This window comes from Antrostomus carolinensis, unplaced genomic scaffold, assembly GCF_000700745.2.
Source record: "Antrostomus carolinensis isolate BGI_N321 unplaced genomic scaffold, ASM70074v2 scaffold7517, whole genome shotgun sequence".
Lineage (NCBI taxonomy): Eukaryota > Metazoa > Chordata > Aves > Caprimulgiformes > Caprimulgidae > Antrostomus > Antrostomus carolinensis.
Window position 1 is genome coordinate 1 of NW_010327960.1, and position 22,847 is coordinate 22,847.

The following is a 22,847-nucleotide window of genomic DNA, read 5'->3' on the forward strand; positions in this document are numbered from 1 at the left end:
CCGGGGCTGCGGTTACAAGTCTTGGTGCTTTTCGGGTGTGTTTTACGAGTCCGTGCTCATTCCTGCGTTCAGGTTCATGTGCATCTGTATCGCAGATGGAACCTCACACCGAAACAGTGATTTTTCAAAGCAAACATTTAGAACTTGCTAAAAGTACATACGCCTTTGCACCTGCTTGGTGTATTTACTGTAGCTTCACCCAAGAGAAGTCTGGAGCAGGTGGGCTCGGGGTGTCATGGTTTTGGGTTGTTTGGGTTTTTTAACTGAATAGGTGCAGTATTTAACCTGGTGGCATTGTGAGGTCGGGGGTGGGGGATGTGATGTGAAGCAGGCTGGCTTTCATCTCCTGCCCATGTAAACAGCTGTCCTTGCTTCTTGATCTATTTTGTGTTCCTGAAGCAGCGCAGCACTCTCATCTCTTCAGTTTCTGAATCTCCTTGTTCTCTTTGAAGAGGACAAGTTTTTCAATATCTTTGGATTTCAAAATATTATTTTGCGATATATTTTTAATATTTTGGGAACACACTGCTTCCTGTATTCTTTATGTTGGCTTCAACTTAGGAAACTGTGTTGATTTCAGGAAAATGAGCATGGGTTTTGGGAGAGGAGGGAACTGCAGGAAAGGCTTTGGAGGACTGTGGGCATCAGGATGAGCCACAGGATCACAGAATGTTGGGGATTGGAAGGGACCTCAAAAGATCATCTAGTCCAATAGAAATAGAAAAATCACAGAACATTGGGGATTGGAAGTGACCTCAAAAGATCATCCACCCCACCCCCCCGGCCACAGCAGGAACCTAAACGAGATTACACAGGAAGGCGTCCAGGCGAGTCTTGAATGTCTCCAGAGGAGACTCCACAACCTCCCTGGGCAGCCATGTTCCCTTAACGTCCCCAATACACAGAACTAGGTCCTCTTCTGTTCACACAGTCCCAACCCCCCAGGAGCAGCTTCCAAAAGTTTCTTTGAGTGTGGAGTTGGGGAGAAAGTGCCAGCTATCAGCAGAGTCTATCATTAGAACTTGATTTTGCATTTCATTGCACTTGGTGCGTCTTTGCACTTGCACAATACCCCTTTGGGTATCCAGGTTGCAGGTTGTGCAGCTGTGCAGCCAGATACCAGGCTTGGATATTTTATTTTTGGTTCAGTTGCTGGGACGCATGATTTGCTGAAGAATGAATGATGATTGTTGTCTTTCTACATACAGCAAGCTTAGTTCTTTTCATTAACAAAGAACATGGAAGCTAAATACTATGAATTACATCTCGGTGGTGCAGACTGGCTGTCCCTTCAGGTTTCAGTTAGATCCCCTCAACCATACTGAACTTCTTGTCCAAACTGCAATTTAAATTGGCTTGGTGCCCATTTCTTCTTCCCATACTCGGTGCAAGAGTGCTTTTGGCTTCCATGTTCAGAAAGGTGCACTGCACTGGGACTGCTGCAGCACGAGAGTGCTGCATTGGCATCGTCCCATAAGGGAAGAAGAGCAGAGAGAAAAATGTGTTAGACCACAGAGTTCATAGACCAAAAGATAGAACAGATTTTTTTGTCTGAAGGCGATTGAATGCCGTGCCCTTAACCTATGAAATTGTATTTGATAGCTCAAAGAGATCATTTCGTATTTGTTTTCAAATATGAAGATGAGAAACACTGAGTGGATGCCAGAGAGGATCCACATCAAAAACATTTTTGAGGGCAGTAAAGAAAATGTTAGTCCTGACATTCTTTACACAGGACAAGCTATGTTCAACCTATTTCATATTAATAAAGTCAGGCTAGGTTTTAAAATATTTACTCAGCAATCATTAAACCATGTATTGATTTTCTTTACTGCAGTGAATCATAACTGTTACTGCTTGGGTTTTTTTTTTAATACCACCAGACATAATATAAATCTTCTGTGCTACTTCAATTTTTTCTTACTATTCCCATCTTTCCCCATACCACATTGTCTTTCTTTTCGACTGTGTTCTCTTTCTTTCAGTATTCTGATCCTGTGCTACCACGCATCCATTTTTGCATCATGGCATACATGCAGATTTGAAAGTCAGCAGTACAGCAGATAATCAAAATATACAACCTAACAGTAAAAGGCGATTTAAAACGGGGGAAACAAAAAAAAAGGAGAGAGACAACCTCCTGTTTGGAGCCAGTTTGTGCTGGCTTTTTGTGGGGGACCATGTCTGGCTTGTCATATTGGAAACTCAAGACAATCCTCTCATGCTGGCAGGCTGATCCTGCTTCTCTTTAGATAGCATTTATTGTTCCTCTTCCAGTGTCAAGCCTCCGCAGAAGGGAGGATCTCGCTGACCACAGCGTTAACTTCATAGCTGCTTGTTTTGTTCTGGTGATAGAAAGTGCCTGGTGGTTTTTCTGTTGCAGTACGAAAATTGCTTAGGTGTCTTTTTTAATTTTTACCTTGTCAGAAGAGTTTGCAGTTAGTCTTCTGATTGCAAAAGGTAACTTTTTTTTTTTTTTGTCCCTCGTTAGAACTTTGTGTTAAAAAAACAAGAACAACAACAACAAAAAAAACCCAACCAACTAACCTTCTAGTTTCCTGGTTGTCTTGACATCTTTTAAAATCACTGCTTATGTGCTAGCATGTAATAGCTATCTATTTATCTATTATATCTATATATCTATCTGGTTATCTATTATCTATAAGATAATATTTATCTAATAATAATCTTGACTTTCTTCAGATATCTCAAATCAGTGCTAACAGTTTTGGAAGATGTATGGGTTGTTTTGGGGATTATTGGTTTCTTTAGCTTGCTTCATGCATAGGCAGGCGAGAAGTCTAAAATTACTAATGTGTAAGGAGGGAACATTTTCTCTGTACCTCTCCCTTAACTCTTCCTTTAATTGTTTGCTTTCCCCACCTCTTTTGTGACTTAGTTTGCAAAGGGCTGGGAAGATAAAACAGCTTAAAATACAAGATTAAAATCTCAGGAGAGAGCATCAGGAGTGACATAATATTTAGCACCTGGAACATCACTTAAAATCCTCTGAAAACAGCTTCCATGGTTGCCACTGTTTCCTCTATGTACACATAGGCTATACTCTCAGAGGAACTGAACTTTCATCCGTTTCAGATAATTATTTGTTCATCTGTCAAGAAGCATATTTTGACAGCATATGTCTCCTGAAGGTCCAAATCTCTGCATCCATTGCAGTAGGATGTATATGTAATGTCACTTTTCCTGATTAATTTTAGTATTGCAGGATAGAAAGTTTCACAAGACAGTTGCATTAATACTGTTAAGCATTTGCTTGGCTTTGCATGAAGCCTCTGACTTGTTGCCTAATTAGTCATCTGATACCCTCCCCTACCCTCCTTGTTTTGAAACTTCCTCATTTTGAAGATTAAAGGGGCTCTTGTGTTTGACCTTTTGCTCCAGCTATGCAGAGGCTGGGACTGCACTGCAGTGAAGCCTAGGAGACACAGAGCTGCTGGTCCTATACTTTCATCTCGTGTGTAGGAAAAACAAAATTCATTTCATGCTTTCTCCCAGCCACTGGAAACACTACAAAAAGAAAACACATGGTAACATGCAGAATCCGATCCTACTTTAAAATTCCTGTTTCCAGTTGTAACAAATTATATCAGTGTTTAAGGTCGGTGGCATTGTGTAAGACATCGTATTTTCTAGATTAATGCATTCAAAACAGATAATGTGATTACCAAGGAGGACACATACATTAAGTAGTAAGTAATATAATTAGTACAGCCAAATAAATATTGGAAATCAAGGGCAGGGAGGGAGGGAGGGAACTGATGGAAGCGTTCCTACATGTTTTCATTTCTGTTTTGTCTCCCAAACACTTGTTCTTTGGGAGCCTCTGTATGGACTCCCAGAATAGCATGTGTACCTTTCCTTCTTTATAGTGGGACATATTGTGCTCTTAGGAACTTCCTGATCTGCTCAGGCAGCTCAGGGACCAAATCTGGTCTGCTCTCAACTGGCTTGAAGCACAAGTGCAGCTAGTAAGCATTTGCTTGTATTTCTCTGGGTAAAACATGCAATTATAATTGTGGTGTGTATATGCATATGTTTATGTATGTATACGCATGCTTTACGTAATTGATGGGAAAACACCCTTGCCTTCACTTTGACTTTGCCTAAACATAGTTCTCAGACTTTCATTTGTAAGTAGCCATGCTTACAGGCATGAAGGTAACTAGGTTTTAGTTATATTCCTGAAATGCGCCTCTCCTAATATTTAGCACCAGTTCAGCAGCACTTTTCCACACTAAATAAAAAGAAGTCATGCTGTATAGCTCATTCCTCCAGCTGAAGTAATTTACCCAAATTTCAGTGTGCTTTCTCTGTCCCAGCTACAAAATGAAGCTTAACACTAAGCATAATTAATGAGTGATGCTGCAAAATGAGATTATGAATTGAATGAATGGAACAAACTGGTCCATACTGAGATTTAAGGTTTCCAAACTTTGTCTAAAGAATATGCTTTCAAAGGGCTCTTCATTGAATCACACTGAGTAAAAATGGGTTTGTATATTTATCATAAGCTTGTGCTTGCCTTGGACTGCACTAGGCAAGTTGTCTGAAGGTCTGTCTGTCAGACAGCTTAGGGAAGTTGCTGTCTGTCTCCTACTTCTTGTTTTCTCCTCTGCACCCTTTCCAAAGTCCCTAGACTTTCTCCTCCTTTATTATCAAATCATAATGAATTGAATTAGCTGACTAGTCCTAAAGTTTTAATTCAAAACTAAGTCTACTAGAATAACAAAGGTTTTAACAAAGAAGCTACATAGTAATTTTTCACTGTCTTTACAGTACGGAGAAGAGTGCAGGAGTAAAACATACCCTCCTTCAGGACCAACGTAAGTAATCTGCTTCGGCTTATCTAACAAATTGCAGGAAAACAGGAATTTGCAAGTCTCAGCAGGTTTTTTTGTAACTTGTTTCTGTTGCAGATCTAGAAAATGCTAGTTACAGGTGGGAAGCACCTATTTTGTTAAATGTTTTTTCAAAGCCTCATTTAAATTTGAACTCTGATACTTATCTTTCAGGTTCAAAGGGAATATACCCACATATGTCATAAATCTTGATTTACCTCCCAGCAGAAGATGGGATGACTTGATGCACGACAAAAAGACAGAGGTATGAAATGAAGAGCTTGCTTTGAATTTTAACAGGTAAAAAAGTAGCACGTGGCCTTTTATTTTGAAAAAAGGTTTGGAAGGGAATACCTGTGCTAAAATTCTCTGAAAGTGGTAATATTTCTAGTTCACTTTTTTAACACGATTGTAGACTAAAATAATTGCTTGAGTAAAACTTTCTTCTGTTCAGCACTTGAGCTGGCAGCATCAAGCGTAGAGGCACTGATGTTTGGGAGGTAGAGGAATAAAAAACGGTGCAGCATAAAGCAGGCTTTTGTTTTTCAAAGCTCTTTAGTCATGAAGTAATACAGAATGAAAGAGGAGGAGCGCACCAGAGAGACAGCCTCAGTAAACTGAAGTGAAGCCAAGGCAGCATCCCTGCTTCCCTCAAAACACTGCGTGAGATGATGAAACGGCAGGGTGGAAACTAACTTCCTGCTCTTTTCAGGGATGCTGGTTGTGGCACTGGGGTTTACACAGGATAAATAATTTTTAAATACTCAAGCCTATTTCAAAGTACTTTGAACAGCAGTACTTCTCCTAAAGGTTGCTGAAAATTCAGTTCAGTAATGCTTAATTTCTCAAAAAAGGGCAGGAATTTTTGCTGACTTTGACCTTTCAGCTCTGAAAGCCAGACAAATTCTACTTACACCGTAATATTTATTTTTAAAGTCTCATTTAAGTCAGCAGACATTGGAAGTTTCAGGTTGCACCTTAAATTCTGAAAGGTTTTATCTCTCATGTACGTTGGAGTTAGATCATATAGAGTGGAACTCTTACCTGTGGCCATTCACGTGTTGCAAATGGAAAGCCTGTATTTTTATAAGAAATTTATTGAGTTGTCTTGGCTTCAAGAATGTCAGTGCTTAAGCAAAGGGCTTTTAATTAACATTTTTAATGATAAAAGAGTGCAGAGTATTAAAATGTGATCAAAGAGCAGAAAATGAGGATGGCTTTTCCCTGTAATCTGTGTTCTCTGGTGGACGGACATGTTGGAGCTAATCTAGGAAGTTATTTGAATAAAGCTTGAAGAGTAACTTGTCAGTGGGAAGTTGGGGCTGTTTTTCTCACCAAGAACATCGCATTTAGCACTTTCTTTGAATACGTGGGGTTTTCAACAAAATATGTTTTTGAAAAGTATGTGAAGGAGTTCTGTTAGTATTCTAGCAGTTCTTATGCTCAAGATCTTCCATTCAATAGAAGCCCTTTTTCTTTTTAGCTGAAGACTGTGGTCCAGAATATTAAAGATATAGCAAACACCTTCTTCCCCAGTGGCAAAATTGTTGACATAGTGGATAACAAAATAGTAAGTATTTTCAGCTTAATTATTTATTTACTGTATGCTCGGACTACCAGAATTAGCATGCTACTAAGTTTGGCAATTAGGAACCTTAAACATGATGATTCCTCCACTTCCAGAACAAACATGCTGTTTTGAAGAGTTACTCTGAAATGTTGCCACCTTGGTGAAATTTTGCCTACTCTGAATTGCTCTGAAACCATCAAACCTAAAATTCATATGTCTCTTCCTCCTCAAATTTTTTCTAAGATCTTTTCAAGTTTGCAGTAGTCATACTAGACATAAATGCTACTGACTTAGTCACTGTAGCAAAACACTTCAGTGAAATTCTCTTTGCCGTGTTCAGCTGCTTTTAAACAGTAGAATAAAATCTGATCTTGAAAACTAATAAATTTCTGATCACAGGGGCAGCTTTGACCAGGCCTCATCTTGAAAAGTAATTTGCTTCTGATTACGATAGGCTTTGGCATAGACTCAGGACAGGAGAAAACAGTGTAGCACTAGAGACAGAATAAGGTCAAATCTGTCCCCCATCTTTATTTTCAGCAGCCTTAGGCCATGTTGGCCACTTCATTTGTATCCTGATGTGCCTGAGTGGGGTTGACATGAAGGTAGCATATCCAGGTAGTCATACCAATGTGTGGAAGTTAGGGATTCCCTTGAACACTGACGTCAAACTCGGTTCCAGTTAAGCTCTTAACATACAAGAGTCCTACTTCACTCTGTTCTGTCTCTTCCTGCTAAATTAAGATACTGTGCTAATCTCTATTGCTCACATGTCAATATTTTGATAAGGAATAGTTTTTTTCCTTTGCCTAAGTATGTACTTTTCTTCCAAGTACTCTACAAACATCCTCAAGTTTTACAGGCTGCAGAGGAATTAAATACTCGATAGTTGTGAGAAGGATGTGCCTACTGGGGCGAGGTTTGTTTTAAGTAACAAAATAGCGGTAATTTTCGCAAACAATGTACAAAACTTTTCCTTTCAGGCTCATCTGACAGCCACGCTTCCTTATCCTTTCAATGAAGAACTCCAAGGGATTGCAAATACATCTGGGATTCCTTTGGGTAATAGTTTCCAACACTTTATTAATGTAGTGGAAAACTAGGAATCCAGGCTCATTTAAAATTAGTATGTGTACCAATCTGCAGTATAGTTGTAGTCATCTATGACTTTCACAAATAAATTATTTATTAATTAGAGCAATAAATTGCTTCTCACACTAAAAGAAAACAGTATTTTCGAGGAGAATGGCAATAAATCACATAAGCCTTTCATCAGGGAGCTCCTGAGTTTTGGGAACCTGAGTGAGTCTCAGCTCCTGTGCACCAAAATTTGAGGGAATCCTTGATGCTCGTTGGTTTCCTATTCAGCTGTGTGTCTACTGTTGATGTACCAAGAAGGCAAAGCTCAGTTTCATGCTGTGTGCTGTGCTTTCTTTCCTGTGTGATCCTTGCCACATCCTCCTGCCTTCCTTCCACACCTCCTGCAAAAGAATGCAATTCCAGGTGAGAAGTAGACACTGAATTCTTCCAGAATTGAGCCAGAGGAGTTCCATAGACCTGCTTCCACTGCTTCCCTCATACAGAACAGTACACCTGGTACTAGTCAGCAGCTCTTATGTGGGAATAGTGATACATAAAAGCAGCTTTCTTCTTTAAAGTGAATTTTATGGTTTGTTTTGAAGTTTCCAGAAGAAGAAGTAACAATGACTGTCAGCTTTCTGTATGGTAAGGTAGAAGGCCAAGGGCTTCTGACTCTTCTGTTTGCCTTTCAGGAAGGTCTTGATTTTGCTGAACCAGTTATTTCAAAGATAAAATGAGATTTAAGCAGAAATCCTTAAGAGAAATATTATAGAATGCTGAACTTTGCAGTATGCTTTTTTCTAACATTTTTTTTCTGTTCATGGCAAAACTTTCAAACTATTGAATTTTGTTTCTTTTTGTTCTAGGAGAAATTGTTATTTTTAACATCTTTTATGAAATTTTTACTGTATGTACCTCGATAGTGGCGGAAGATAAAACAGGTAATGCAAAGCAGAATACTGTTAACAGTTTTCTCTTATGTAGGAGAGAGTCAGCCTCAGTTATACATAGTCCTCGACTGCAGACAAGAAGGTCTAGTAGAAGAGACTAAAAGCAGTGATAATTAAAGGTATTCCTTGAGAAAGGAATAAGAGATCACAAGTGTCTTAAGTTAAAAAAAGGGAAAAAATACTTTCAAGATGGTTTGGTTTCAGTTTTGTTGGATGTTTTTTGTGGTTGGGGTTTTTTTAATATATTTTTTATTGGTGGCATTTGTTTTTCTAGGGGAAAGAAACACCAGCCAGGCACCTGATACTTTCTCAGTGCCATGAGGGATTCTAGTGCAAACATTTTTGCATCTAGTTGCTAGCTATCACATATGTATGGTGCTAGAGAAAATGGATAGTATGTTTTAAGAGACTCTTTTATTCTCTTATTCAGTTCTGCAGCCCTTATCTGCACCTCTTCCAGCTTAGGAAATTTCTGAGTGATTCCCAGTAGGCTTACAAATGCCTCACTTTTAGAAGAAGCTCAAGGTATTACCATTGCATTAAGATAATATGGAAAGCATCTGAGGCTGAGATGGACAGCAGTTAACAATATTCCATGATTTCAGTTATGGCAAAACACTTCTCTGATCCAAAAAAACCCACCATTTTTCTGTGCTTATGAAAAGAGCAGCTGGAGAGTGGTATTTTCTCTGCTTAATTTCCTGGGTTATTTTTCCTCCTTGCTCATATTCTGGTGTTCTAAGCTGAAATTTATGTGTCTCTCTTTAGGAAATGTAATTTATTTATTTATTTATTATGCAGGGAAGCTGTACCATGCCAGAAACTTGGATTTTGGACTCTTTCTGGGGTGAGTACCTAAACTTCTGCTTTGCTTTTTTTTTTTTTTAACCCAAAGAAAAAGCTATCTGAACTTGAGATTTCTGCATGTATTCCTTGAGTCTAAATGATGAATTGGATGTTGCTAAGACTGTGACAAGTAATTCTGCATTGCATGTTGTGGAAAAAAGCTAAAATGAATGAATGGGTTGTTCTGTTGATCTTATGTCAAACTGCTCCGGTCTTGTTGGGAATGACTTTATAAATCAGTTGTTTTCAGAGTTACATACTGTTTTCTCAGCTCCAGTTAAAACCTGTCTTGAACCAAAGAATGGTCCATGTAACCTTGTCTCTGAGGCTCAGTATATCTTGGTTTTTACGTGCTGAGACAGAAGCATCAGTTGTAGTGTATGCAGTGAAATTGGATTGGATTTGGGCTTCTGTGGTTGGGGTTTTTTTCCAAATTATTCCCCTAGGTACAGTACTGTGCTCTACTGGCACTTCCCATCATTCATCATTTCTACTCAGAAGCCAGCGATCAGTATTCCAGTGCTCTAACATTATCATTCATTTGCATACAAACTCTGTCATTTGTTGCCCAGTACTGGGTTTTCTTTTAGTTTTCATTTCATACCTCATGATGTAGTTCAGTATTTACTTTTATTATCCCAGTATATTTTGTAACATCACTCATCCAGATTACTGTCAACGCCCAGATGGAATTTAAATGTCCATCTTCATTAAAAGTCTTACCTGCCTATCAAAAACTCAAATGCTGTCAATTGTGACTCCACCTGTCCCTTGCTTTGGCTTGTGTTGAACTTCTCCCACTTGTCAGAAGTACTGGGAACGTGCTCCTTGAAAACTCAGGCAGTTTTTCAAAGCTGTTTGCAGAACCTGGATTGTTTCCAAAGAATGTAACGGTCTGCTAAGTGTTCTTAGCACTCTCTTGCCTACAGACTGTTCCTACAAACTCGAATTGGGACTTCCCTTTGTGTAGATCCAGTAGTGGTTTTGTTTTCTCCATTTGAAAAGTAAGAATTTGAGGGAACTGGCTTATTCTGCTACAGAACAAGCTACACAGGCTTTCAGGATTGTGGTGGTTTGGGTGGATTCAGGCCAAACACAGCCTGCTCTCTCCCCCTCCCCGCCCTGTTGCCCAGGGAGTAGGGGAGAGAATTGGAAAGAAAAGAGCAAGGAAACTCAGGGATTGAGATAAAAACTATTTACTAATTAAAATAAAATTATAATGATAACAACAGTGATACACAGTATATAAAGATACACAGATATATAAATGAGTGATACACAGTACAGCTGCTCCCCACCTGCCAACCAGTGCCCAGCCTGTCCCCAGCCAGCGATACCAGAGCCCAGACAGTCCTGAAACCCAAACCCCAGAAGAGCGAGAGCCCGAGTGATCCCCGAGAGAATACCCCCGATTTCCAGTCAGCCCTGGTTAATATACTGACGTGACAGGATATGATCTGGAATATTTCATTGGCACATCCAAATGCCAGTTTTGGGCTTTGCTATTCACTCCATTTCTCCCAGTCCTGGTGCAGCTCTGAAGCAGCCAAACACAGTGGCCTTGAGCTCCAGCAAGCAACTGATAACATCAGTACTTTTATCAACATTCCTCTCATACCAAGTTCTACACCGAAACTAAAGCACAGCTATTCTAACTACTAAGAGCAAAATTAACTCTATCCTAGCAAAACCAGGACAAGGGTACAGCAGGTTTGGTGTCACAGGCAGTACCCGTAGTGGCCTCCCAGGAACAGAGCAAAGATACGTCCATTCAAAACAAGCCGGCTGTAGCTGTCGTGCTGTTTAGTACCGAGTAGTGTATATCCTCTTGGTTCAAACACATCTTTTCACTGACTGCCTGTGCGTTCCAACTTCCTCGTTGTCCCTTGCTTATGCTGCTCAGGTAACTACTGAGCAGTGGTGTGGGCTGACATGAGTAAGATCAGAGGACAGGCATCACACACAGGAAATCTGCATGTTGTGAAGGGAAGTTTTAAAAGCTACTAGGAGAGAGAAGTTTCAAATGCTGTACTGTCTTCTGCAGGTGGGATGTTAAAAATAATTCCTGGACTATAACTCGGGAACTGAAGCCTTTGGTTGTCAACTTGGACTTCCGGAGAAACAACAAAACAGTATTCAGATCTACAAATTTTGCAGGATACATAGGCATGGTGTCTGGAGTCAAACCAGTAAGTATGGAGAGGAGGGCTTGTCAATTTGTTGATAATACTTGAGACTTTCCTTTCAGATGTAAATTTTCTTGCTTTCATCCTCTTCCTTGGGATGTTTTTTTAATAAATGATCTCTTAATTATTTTGGTACACAGTATAGCTCTTTGAAGAAAGGTGAAAGAAAACAATACTGCACTCTTCCTTGTAAAAGGAGATTGCCTAAATGAAATATTTATTTTTGGACAACTTTTAAAAACAATGTTGATTTCTGGATAGGAACAGGAGGGAATACAGAGTGCTTAAGTGGTTGAAGTTTCTTGCTAGCACATGGATTCTGCTGTGATCCCAGAGGTGAACCAGCATGCTTTTGCTATTTAAATTATTTCTCCAGTCTTGGAAAAGGAGTCCTGCATTCCAAGATTTTTTAATTATTTTTTTTATTTTTAATAGGCCTGAAATGTGAGTTTTATCTACATCTTACAAACTAGCAGTAGAGACCTATACCAGCATCTCCAGCTTACCACAACTCCTTTTCTATCTGCTCTGCATTTATGCTCTATTATAGGTGGCCTTTTTCATAATATCCTTTTTTTTTTTTGTCTTGGGAAGAGAATAATAAATTGAGAAGAGTTGATTCTGAAAATGATCCAGTGTAGCTGAATTCCACTTTCCTCTGAAAGAAACACTAGTTGGAGAAGACTGGGATTTGAGCTTGAATTGCATGTTGCAAGTAGCACGGATTGCATTGTGTACAGCTGTGTGCCCGTGTGAACAGCAAGAATATATCAGGGTGTACTTAGCACTGGGACTTAAAATCTGCCTTCAAACTAGAATAGCATTCAGAGGTCTGAGGAGAAGATTACATTACATCAGGGGAAGAAAAGCTGGTAATTCAGTGATACAACAAGGAGCAAGAGAAGAATGGCCACAGGCTTGACTTGCTTAGCATAAAATCATGGTTTGGTGGATTGCTCTGCCAGGTCAGAAGACTATGAATTATCATTTCTACTTACTCAGGCGATGATGAATTAGGTTATTGTCTGCATGGGCTTGATCTTGCAGCCCATTACTCAAAGGGGAAGAGTCTAACAAACAGGAAGCTCAATTGGCATGTAAATTTTTATTACTGGTATAAATGTGCTGGTGATGGATGAAGGTTGATTTGTTTAATGCTTTCTAGGACTTGTTCACTTTGACAATGAATGAGCGTTTCAGTCTTGATGGTGGTTATATTGGTGAGTAATGCTCATTTCTTTCATTAATTCTCTACAAGTTTTCCAGACCTTGGGCACACCAGTCACCTTAATAAACAGGCACACAAATGGTGAAAAGATTCCAGATGAGTAAGATAAACCACAGTTCATTTTAAAGGCTGTAAAAGTTAGAATAGCACGAGTGAACCTTCTGAAAACAAATTGTTGTAACCTGTGATATTTTGCAGGAATCTTTGAATGGTTTCTTGGTAGAAGAGATGGGATGTGGATGGGCTTTCTTACAAGAACAGTATTAGAGAATGCTACAAGGTATTCACCCCCCCACCCCCCAAATATTCTGCTGCTTTAATCTGCTTTGCTTCCAACTGGCACGAATACTGTAGATGTATGATTACTGTCTAATGATACAGATATTATTTTTTCTAATGAATTTATTGGTATCTGAATGCATAACAGCATTCTGCATCAAAACACATCCAACAGGTAGTAGTATATGGTAGGAAGTAAATAGAAACAAAACTTGCATACAGTAAATGAATTAGGTGGAATATGACACAGCATATCATCATTTTATTCCTGTTTGAAATGTAGAAAAAGTGCAAAGAGCACCTCTCAACAACCATACTTTAAATACAGAGTGAGTGGAGGAACTCTGCTTAAATGTGTTCCTTCATTGCGATACAATCCCTTCATACGTGCATGGAAGGGGAAGGTGTTAACTGCCTAAACTTCTCCTGGGTCTGTGAAACTCCTTTTTCAGCACTTGAGCCATTTATAGCATTTAATAGTACAACATCACTTTGTTACCTGCAGTTACCAGGATGCAAAAGACAAACTGGCAAAAACAAGACTGCTGGCTCCAGCTTACTTTATACTGGGTGGAAAAAATTCTGGAGAAGGATGTGTAATAACTCGTTCCAGGACAGCTGCTCTGGATATCTGGGAGTGAGTATCCTTGACCTGGCACCTGACTCAGCCTTCCAGAAGAGGACAGGTTCCGCAAATAATTGTGTCCTGTGTTTCCTGTGACTTCTGTTGTGCAACTCAGTTCTTTAGCCTGATTGAAAAATACCGCAGCAAGGCTGAAAAAAAAAGTCTGGCTGTATATAGTATAGACTGTATATGTACTTGCTACATAGTCAGACAAGCGAAACACAAACATCTACCTCTTTTCCAGCCTCGACATCAAGAAAGGCACGTGGTACGTGCTAGAAACAAACTATGATCGCTGGAAGCCTCCACTAATCTTGGATAATCGTAGAGCACCTGCAATGAAGTGCCTGAATCAGACAATGCAAGAGGTAAACATCCTCCAAATACCTCATCTTGCTGTTTTTGAAGCTCCCAAGTTACAGTGCTGGTCTGACACTGCCAGGAGCATTCAGGGCATTTGCAAGCACAACTGGAATGACCGAAGTGGCTAACAGTTTTGTGATGATTTTGTCTCTGCTTATGGGTAATAAAGTAGGAGGTGGCTCTTTACACAAATGTTTTTTAGTTTTAGGCTTTCTTTTCATCTAGGTAGGTTTCCTGCAAGCATTTGCTGTGGCTGCGTATGCAGGAGGATAAACTTGAGAGAGATTTTCATTGTTTCCTGAGCTGTTTTATCACCAGTAGGATCCAAACACACACTGTCAGGCAGCAAGCACTGACACTCAAGTGTCCCATTCTGTACTGAGATCTGGTCTGCTCAGGTTTTTGCATCTCATATTCTTCTGATCTCAAGATGTATGAGTTTCATATACTCTTAAAGCTTTATCTTACTATCTAATTGAACAGTAAAAAAGTTACAGTTCGTTGCATTTACACTAACAGGTTAATGTCCACTAATATCAATGTATTATTTTATTTCAGAACATCTCCTTACCAACAATTTATGATGTTCTCTCCACAAAGCCTGTCCTCAATAAGGTAATGCTTCTATTTTTGCAGAAAGTTTAGAGTGGGGGGCAGATCACTAACTACTGTATATCTAAGGAGGAGGTCACAATTGAACATTCAGGGTAAAACTCCAAGTAGCCTGAGCCCTTTCCTCATAGCTGGCTCTGGTTTGAGGCAGCATTTGCACTACAGGCAAATGGGCCCCACAGTTCAAGAAGGACAGGGAACTGCTTGAGAGAGTCCAGCGCAGAGCCACGAAGATGATTAAGGGAGTGGAGCATCTCCCTTATAGGAAAGGTTGAGGGAGCTGGGTCTCTTCAGCTTGGAGAAGAGTAGACTGAGGGGAGACCTAATTAATGTTTATAAATATGTTAAGGGCGAATGTCATGAGGATGGAGCCAGGCTCTTCTCAGTGATGCCCAGCGATAGGACAAGGGGCAATGGGTGTGAGCTGGAACACAGGAGGTTCCGCTTAAACTTGAGAAAAAACTACTTTACAGTGAGGGTGACAGAGCACTGGAACAGGCTGCCCAGGGAGGTTATGGAGTCTCCTTCTCTGGAGACATTCAAGACCCACCTGGATGCCTTCCTGTGTAATTTTGTTTAGGTTCCTGCTTTGGCAGAGGGATTGGACTAGATGATCTTTTGAGGTCCCTTCCAATCCCTAATATTCTGTGATCTCAGCGACCCTTCTAACCTGAATTTACCTGTGATATATGCCTTTATAAGTAGCATGAAACAGGTTAGTTTACCTCATGGTTTAGGTGTAGTACGGGCACATTCTTCTTGCAGCAGAAGATGTTGTAGTCTGAACTTGAGGTTTTGGTGTTTAGAGGAAAAAAAAAAGACTAAAGGGGTGAGAGGAGTTTTTGAATGATAAAGTTTAGTTACTGTATTCAGTGGAGGCAGCACTCGTGGCTGAGGCCACAAGCTCTTCATGCTTGTATGTTTTTGACTAAATAAGATAAATGTTCATTTTAGTTGAACTGTTCAGCTGGTACCAGAGACAGTTTTTCACAAATTGCTGTAATGAGGCTTTCTCTTTTCTTTTCTTTTTTTTTTTTCCCCTTTTTCTTCTTCCTCCCACCTCTCTGTTAGCTGACTGTGTGCACAACGCTGATGGAGGTGGATAATGGTCATACAGAGACGTACCTGCGGGAATGCCCAGATCCCTGTAGTCCTTGGTAGTCCTGTACCATGTTGGAAGCTGCTTGTCTGAATTGGACATCCTCCAAGAAAAAATACTTCTGGAAAAAATTTTTCAGCCTAACTCCTTTCTTTAGAAATCTAATGGCTATATAGAAATGTCAATGAGCTTCTAACAACGGAGGATCCTGTCTCACACTGGACTTTCTTGCTTTCTGATCAGCAGTTCTGCTGACGAGAAATGTATACTAATGTATGTCTGGTTTGATTTCAGCCACTTCTGCCACATGATTTTCAGCAGTTAGCTCTAGATCTCTTCAGTCTTGACAGTATTCTTGGTTTGAATTGTTGTTGGGGTTTGGGTTTGTTATTTTTTGTTATTTGGTTGGGGTTTTTTTTAGATTAAAATACTTCTGAAGCACACATGAGTTAAAATGGCACCTACCAAGCATGAAAAAGAACTGGGTGTAAGACCACCTGGGACAGTACCATTCTGTTATTCTTTTCTAAGCACTTAAGATGAATTGCTAGTGTTCTGGTCCAATATGAGGATATGTCTAAGATGCTCTGTTATAAAATAACCTACCAAGTGTCATATCTAATCCCAGAAACAAAGTCTTGGGGAAGTATCTAAAATGAGATCTGAGCCAAAAAATGTCTGTTCATTGATGTATAGATGTTTTGCTGAAGCTGTCTTGTCCTGTTAATGGATTTTTTTTAATACAGATTTTTCTGTTATCTCAAAAAAATTAAATACTAATACAATAAATATTCTTAAGAACTACCTATTTTGACCAAAGTACACATGCCTTGATTTCATACCTCAGTGGAAGTCGCCATGCATGGTAACATACCACACAGCAGAAAGGGAAAGGGCGTTCACTTCCAGCTAGACTGATTTTAACAGTGTCCAAAAATTATTTCTTTCTTAAACTGACAGTTGAAACTATTGCTGCAATGGGAAGTAGCCAACTACTAATAGTGATTGGGTTGTCTGGGGGGATTTTGGTTGGTTGGTTGGTTTTTGGAAAGTTGGCAATGGGGGCAGGGGGGCAACTAAGTCAGACTACAACACTGGCCAGAATTCAGATTAAGAAAGTAAAGGTCTGTCCTGGTTTTTGCTAGGATAGGGTTAAGTTAAACTAACACAAACTCCTTTAGAAATAGAGAGAAGTACAGGCACCCTGATATCCTAGGAAACAAATAATGTAGAATAGTTTTATCTGTGTCACTTGCTGCGTTGCTGGGACTAGCTTCCAGTGCCAACTCTTGTGTTCTATAACATGCAAAGAGAAGACAGTGGAGAGTAAGCTTAGGAGCTGGTACGTATGGTGGGTCATTTGCAATCTTTTCTTAACCACCCTAGGAAAGAGGTGCTACTCATATTCCCATTGAGCCATGAATGTAAAGTCATCACTGGTGTAAGGGATGCGTTTGCTGTCCCTTTGGTGTCTGCAGAGACAGTATTGCCATAAGGCATTCTAACTAAAACCTGCAAGTTCATGGCATCCAGTTGCAGTGTGATTCTTGACAGCCAGGCCATGTAGAACAGTATTGGTGTAGTGAAGAAGTTTGGAACATACTATGTTGCTCTGTTCCAAACAAATAGTCAAGGCTACTACAAGATTTTTTTAATAATTGCAAATTTAACTCTAAGAAGTCTACAGAAGGAAAAACAAGTTACTGCCCATGAAACTGAGATGCAAAGTTAACTTTCATCCAAGTATGAGTGGCTAAGTTTTGTTTAGCATTACTTTCTTTGCTAAAAGAAATATTAAAAGATAACCTTTAATCATCCCTTGTTACAGTAACTAGGTTACCAGCTTACAGCAAACTCTGCTCTTATTAGAGGCTCTCCCTCCATCAGCACTGGAAGTAGGGACAAAAGGAATGCTATTTGCCAAATAACTTTAGCAGCTGATAAAGAAACTTGGCATCTGTTTGAAGAAAATTATATTCTAGGCCTTAGAACAATGCTTGTAGTAGCACAGCGAGGAGCAGTTCAATGGGATGTAAAGCACTGACACAGTGAGAGCACGCAGAGATCAGGATCCCACTATTTAAACTGGCATTAAAAAGGGGGCTAGTCTAGTTGTACATGATTTTGGTTTTTTTTTAACCTGATGTATGCAAGCAGAAGCAGCTCAGCATGACTGTACTGCCAGAGTCCGTTTTTAGTCTCAGTTGTGAATATTGAACCTATGTAAAGCAAAATCAACATGGCACTATGATTTAGATTAGGGGAACATGCCTGTATAGTGTGACGTGCAGCTTCTGGGACATTTGACTCATGTAAAATGGTTAAACCAAGTGAAATGTTAGTCTGTACCATGAAGGGCACATCATATACTGCTGAGTTTGCACCATAATCTGACACGAGGTTGTTTAGATTTGTTTGGAATTAGTTGCATAACAGCCATAATCAAATTACTTTGTCATTTAAAAATAAGTAGTAACTTTACTTGCTTAATTAGTCCTGTCCCACTTTACCATAGTGGAGCACGGCAGTGTAGACTACTTACAGTCATTAACTAATAAGCTTTGGTGTGTCCCTTGTGCATGATAATCCCCGTTTCCACACTGGAAATTGCTTTACAATTGCAAAAGCACAGCTAGATCCCATGGATGGCTGGCCAGAGCCTGAATGCCTTTGCCTGCTATTGACCAAAATAAACAAAGATATTTAAAAACAAAAACCCCACCAACTGTCTTCCAGTGTCTGCCTTAATACAGAAAAAGTTATTAATTGCTTATGGATTCAACCTTCATGTGTCTACCCTGAAAGCACTTCTGAAGCTTTACTCTCAAGCCCAACAAAAAGTTTAATTTGCTCTTGTTAGACACATCTATTTTTAACATAAATTTACTGCCTCCCCCCTGCTTTTGCTGCCCTAGGCACAGTAATGGAAGCTAAGATCATTTTGCTGAAGAAATGCATACAACTATTGGGAATTTAAATTGATTTTAGCTTCCTTAAAAAAAAATTAAAATAAACAGAAACACACAAAGAAAGAAAATGAGTATGTTTCTTCATACCAATTTGCTGTACACATTGTTGAGGTACCTCAAGTACTGAGAGGGCGGTCTGATTTATTTTTTTTTTCCAGGTTTGTTTTTTTCCCCAGGCCAGTAAGCAATCATATATAGTTTCTCTTTTAAGTTTAAATAAGAGATTTACACAGCTTTACTTGTTCTGTTGTGAAAAATCATCAAATGTTTGAAAAAAAAAATTGTAAGCAACAAGAAAAACATACTTTTTATTATTACCGCATAGTCTGGTCCCGTGAAGAACAGCCTCAGTATTTTAGCCTCTAGCAGATTTTTACTGTTAATGTAAATACAAAGAGTTAGTCCAGTTTATTCTGAACTTGATTAAATAAGGCGTTACAGGAAAGACAAAGCATTTGTTTGGGCGCTGGCATTTAAAGGAAAAGTATGTCAGTTTGACAAGAAAATTTTAACACCTCTACAATTTAAGAAACTCATGTGGTGAAGCCCCACACCATTTCAGAGGAAGGAAGAATGGCATCTCCCATGTCAAAAAGCAAAATGTTGGCAGCTAGTGAGGAGAGGAGAATCTGAAAAAGGAATTCGATTCTATCAAAATCAAACAGTAGTTTTGGGACACACATGCAAGTAAGTTTGCATTAGAGCCAGTTTCAAGTTAAGGTTTTGCTTAGAAGCAAAACTCCAGAGCAGCACCCGCAGATGTCCTGGGAAGTATCTGCCAGGAAAGCAGCAAGAGTAAATAGAAGACTTGAGCTGGAGTGAGCAGGCAAGATGGACTGTGGACAAACAGTTGAGAGCTTAAGGCAGGCACTTCAACTAACAAAATACTCCTCCCTCCTCCACAAACACCTGTCCCACCTTCACATAGCCAGCTCTTTGGGCTACGGGTGGAAGGAGAAAGAAGGAAATACAAACAAAAAGCTCAAAAGCTTGGATTTCACCTTAGTGGCAATGGCAGGCAAGTGACTGGCTTATGCCATGAATTGTCAGCTGGACACTCTCTTCCTCTTTTGACAAACCAGAAGTGTTGGTGAGAAAGGTTCACCCAAGCTCTCTGAGCAGAAAAAACTCTCATCCTTTGCACCAGAAGAACAAGGTGAGCTAGAAAGAATAATGCTCAGTCAAAGCAGTGGCAGAAACCACAATTTGCCTTGGGAAGAAATCTCCAGATATTTATGCGTTTTACAAGAGGCTACCTTTGACTGTTAAAAGAGTCTGGAAACACAACATACCAGTTGGCCAAACACTGTAATCAAGAAGCAAGCAGACCATGCAGTTATTCCCTCTTAAGTCTGCCCACCAGTTTTTCAGAGCATCGTAATTTGCAGTATCAAAGATTTTAAAGGTCCTTTGTAGCTCAGTCTGCTCCCACGCTCTGTTAGAGGAGAGGACAGTAATTACAAAGGAGTTAGTCTGTTTACATGCTGAGAAGCACTGTACTCAGGACATTTTCTGATCTGCAGTGAATCAGCTCTGAATTGTATTCATGGTATATGGGACAACCTCTCAGTCTAATTTGTTTTGCAGAGTTTGTTCTCTGAGCTCCAGGGTTATACATGAGCAATAGAAGAATCCCAGTAGTGAGGCTGCCTCCGTTGGGGATTTAAGGTAACTCCAGTCATAAGCCCTGCTTAAGGTTTTCCACTATTAGTTTTGTCTTTCTTTTAAACCTGCTATGCTTTCTGTATTAGGCAGATACCCAATGTAGAAAAAAATTAATCCCTAGACTTTTCCCTCTTTATATTTCAGTGAAAATGGTTCATCTCATTACGAAAGATAAGCAAAATTTTTGTTTGTTTGTTTATAGTCAGAAAATAGACCACAAGCATTGCGTTGTTGCAAAGGGCTGAAGTGCCATCTTGTTTTTGAAGCAGAGCTTTAATTCAGGTGCCTGGAGATGTTCGTATTAGACTTAGCCTTTTCTCAGGCAACACCCACCACCTGAATGACGCCAGTATTTAAATCTTTGAGTAGTTACATATAATGTCCATGAACTTAGTTCCCAAAATGCTACATCTGTAGTCATGCAAGAGGTGTACATCCACCATCCCCTGAGAGCTGGAAACAGTTCTCTTAAGATAGCCACATCCAGCTGCAGAAGGTGTGCCTTCTGCATGAACCAGGTGGGAGAAAGAAGTAGAAGCAACTGGATGGAGAGAAGAAAATAGGAAAAAAAAAAAAAAAAAGATAGGAGTAGGAGCCAGAGTGTCAGGAGAAGAAAGAGAAGTAGAACAAAACAGAAAGACAGCTGAGAGTGGCAGGCTATGAAGATCTAGCAACTGAAGTTTTCTCCTCTGCTGACCCCGTTACTCCCTAAACTAAGCATTCCTTTTCCGTCATCTGAAACCCCAACCAAAATGTGCCTCCCCACCCACAGCAGCCTGTGTGGTTAGTAACTGCTGTTACCACAATTTTTCAAATTCTACTGAGAGACAGTAGATCTAAACTGATCCTCTAAGAAGAGTATTTAAATTAAAAATACATATTATCCCAAGCAACCATTCTTTAGATTTAAAAGCAAGATAATTTACAATAAAAGTATACTAAAGGCTGTGAAGTGTCCAGAAGCCAAGCAGCATAGCAGCCCCTCATTTCCTCTTCCTTTTTGGGTGGGATACCGTCTCTTTGTATGATCCCAAAATTCCTTTTACAGAGATCCCTTGTTTCATTCACTGCACAGGACTGCACAGGCTGCATTCTTATGATGAATGAGGATGGCATAATAAAGGAGAAAGGCTTCTGCTTTGTTCCAGCTTTCAAGACAGTAAATAAGGTAACACCTTGCAAGAGAAAGGATGGTGTTACAGACCAGACAGGTCTGAGGACCTGCTGGGACAACTGAATTCACTCCCCATTTCTGCCAGGTGCTGCACAGGCAACCCAGTAGGTTGTGTTGTTTGGCCAGTACCCAGTTGGTGATACTGGTGGTTGTATTTTGGAAGTTCTGATCACAATGGCAATCAAGACAGAGGGAGCTATGCTGCACTCACACAGAGGACTGCAAAATCTATGCTGTTTTCTTACATCTCAGTTCAGGCAATCTTGGTTTCAAATTCAAATTCCATACCTCAGAGCTCCGTATGTAACACAGGCACAATATCCTGTATCTTTCTAGCTATTGGTAAGATTACAACATAAACTAATCCGAAAAGAGGTCTAAAGCCCTCAGACAAAGCTGATGTAGTTCAATACCAGCATGCCTTCAGGCACCGTGGAATTAAGTAATACAGGGAGAGCACCACAGAAAAACTGATAAGAAAATGAATCATCTCGATGCAAGGTTTGGATGGTTCGCAAAATAAGCAGGGCTCAGGGCCACACACTGATTACTGAGCATTAACACCCCACGTGTTGGCTGAGGCAGAGACCTTGTGAAAGGGCCATTGTGGGGAAAAGGAGGAGAGATGTGATGGTGCAATTGAGAGTCTTGCACGTACAGGACAGCAGGTTACATACAGACATTTGCTATCACCCTGGTGTTTTCTTGTTTTGCAGCTAGACAGATAGAGATTTTATTTTTTAAACGGAGGGTTGGGTATCAGTTGGTGAGGAAAATATAGGACACAGCAGAACATAGCTTCCATGTGCCTGTCCACAGAAAGGCAGAAGAGCCGCTGTCGGCCCTGAAGAGGATAAAAATGCAACCTACAACAGCTCCCATTTACCCAAGGCGCACCTCACAACCTCCCACCAGGTCATCTACACCAACCTCTGCTCTGCCAACAAGTAGAACATACTGCATTTGCTCTGCGGGGATCTTGATTATAACTTTGCCCCAAAAAGCAGTGACCCACTAATTTTCTCCTTCAAACTCTGATCAGACTCTCCCACCTGAGACTGCTCAGTTGATTGATTATCTGCCTCCTCTCGTTAAGTAGCCTGCAAGCGCAGTGCATGCCCACACCATTCAAGATACACATCCCAGCCACCCAAATGGGTTTGAAACGAAGCCAGGCGACTTTGCCTATCCCCATCTCAAGCTCCTGTTTTGAATAGTGTCTCTATTACACAACATCACAACAACATACCAGCATGAATCCCGCTTCCCACAGCCCTCGGTGCCATAGCTACCTGCAGTCAGAAATACCTGCTCAAACCACACTTCCTTTTTTTCACCCCCC

General features: G+C 40.1%; 1 protein-coding gene across 1 annotated transcript; it reads left to right on the plus strand.

Annotated features, from left to right (window-relative positions):
• The first annotated feature begins 4,173 nt into the window (after nucleotides 1–4,173).
• Nucleotides 4,174–16,032, plus strand: ASAH1 (N-acylsphingosine amidohydrolase 1). Its single transcript, XM_010172061.2, has 14 exons — nucleotides 4,174–4,179; nucleotides 4,735–4,844; nucleotides 5,034–5,124; nucleotides 6,343–6,429; nucleotides 7,413–7,491; nucleotides 8,376–8,450; nucleotides 9,261–9,306; nucleotides 11,350–11,494; nucleotides 12,657–12,711; nucleotides 12,918–12,999; nucleotides 13,504–13,635; nucleotides 13,868–13,991; nucleotides 14,545–14,601; nucleotides 15,670–16,032. The coding sequence occupies exons 1-14, from the start codon at nucleotides 4,174–4,176 to the stop codon at nucleotides 15,757–15,759; spliced, it is 1,179 nt and encodes a 392-aa protein (XP_010170363.2). The 3' UTR covers nucleotides 15,760–16,032.
• Nucleotides 16,033–22,847: the final 6,815 nt, after the last annotated feature.

What these genes read in the sequence shown, in the direction of transcription:
- ASAH1 (XM_010172061.2), top strand. An exon ending in TACCCTCCTTCAGGACCAAC is followed by an intron (nt 4,845 to 5,033) that starts GTAAGTAATCTG and finishes CTTATCTTTCAG; the next exon opens with GTTCAAAGGGAATATACCCA. An exon ending in TGGTGTCTGGAGTCAAACCA is followed by an intron (nt 11,495 to 12,656) that starts GTAAGTATGGAG and finishes AATGCTTTCTAG; the next exon opens with GACTTGTTCACTTTGACAAT.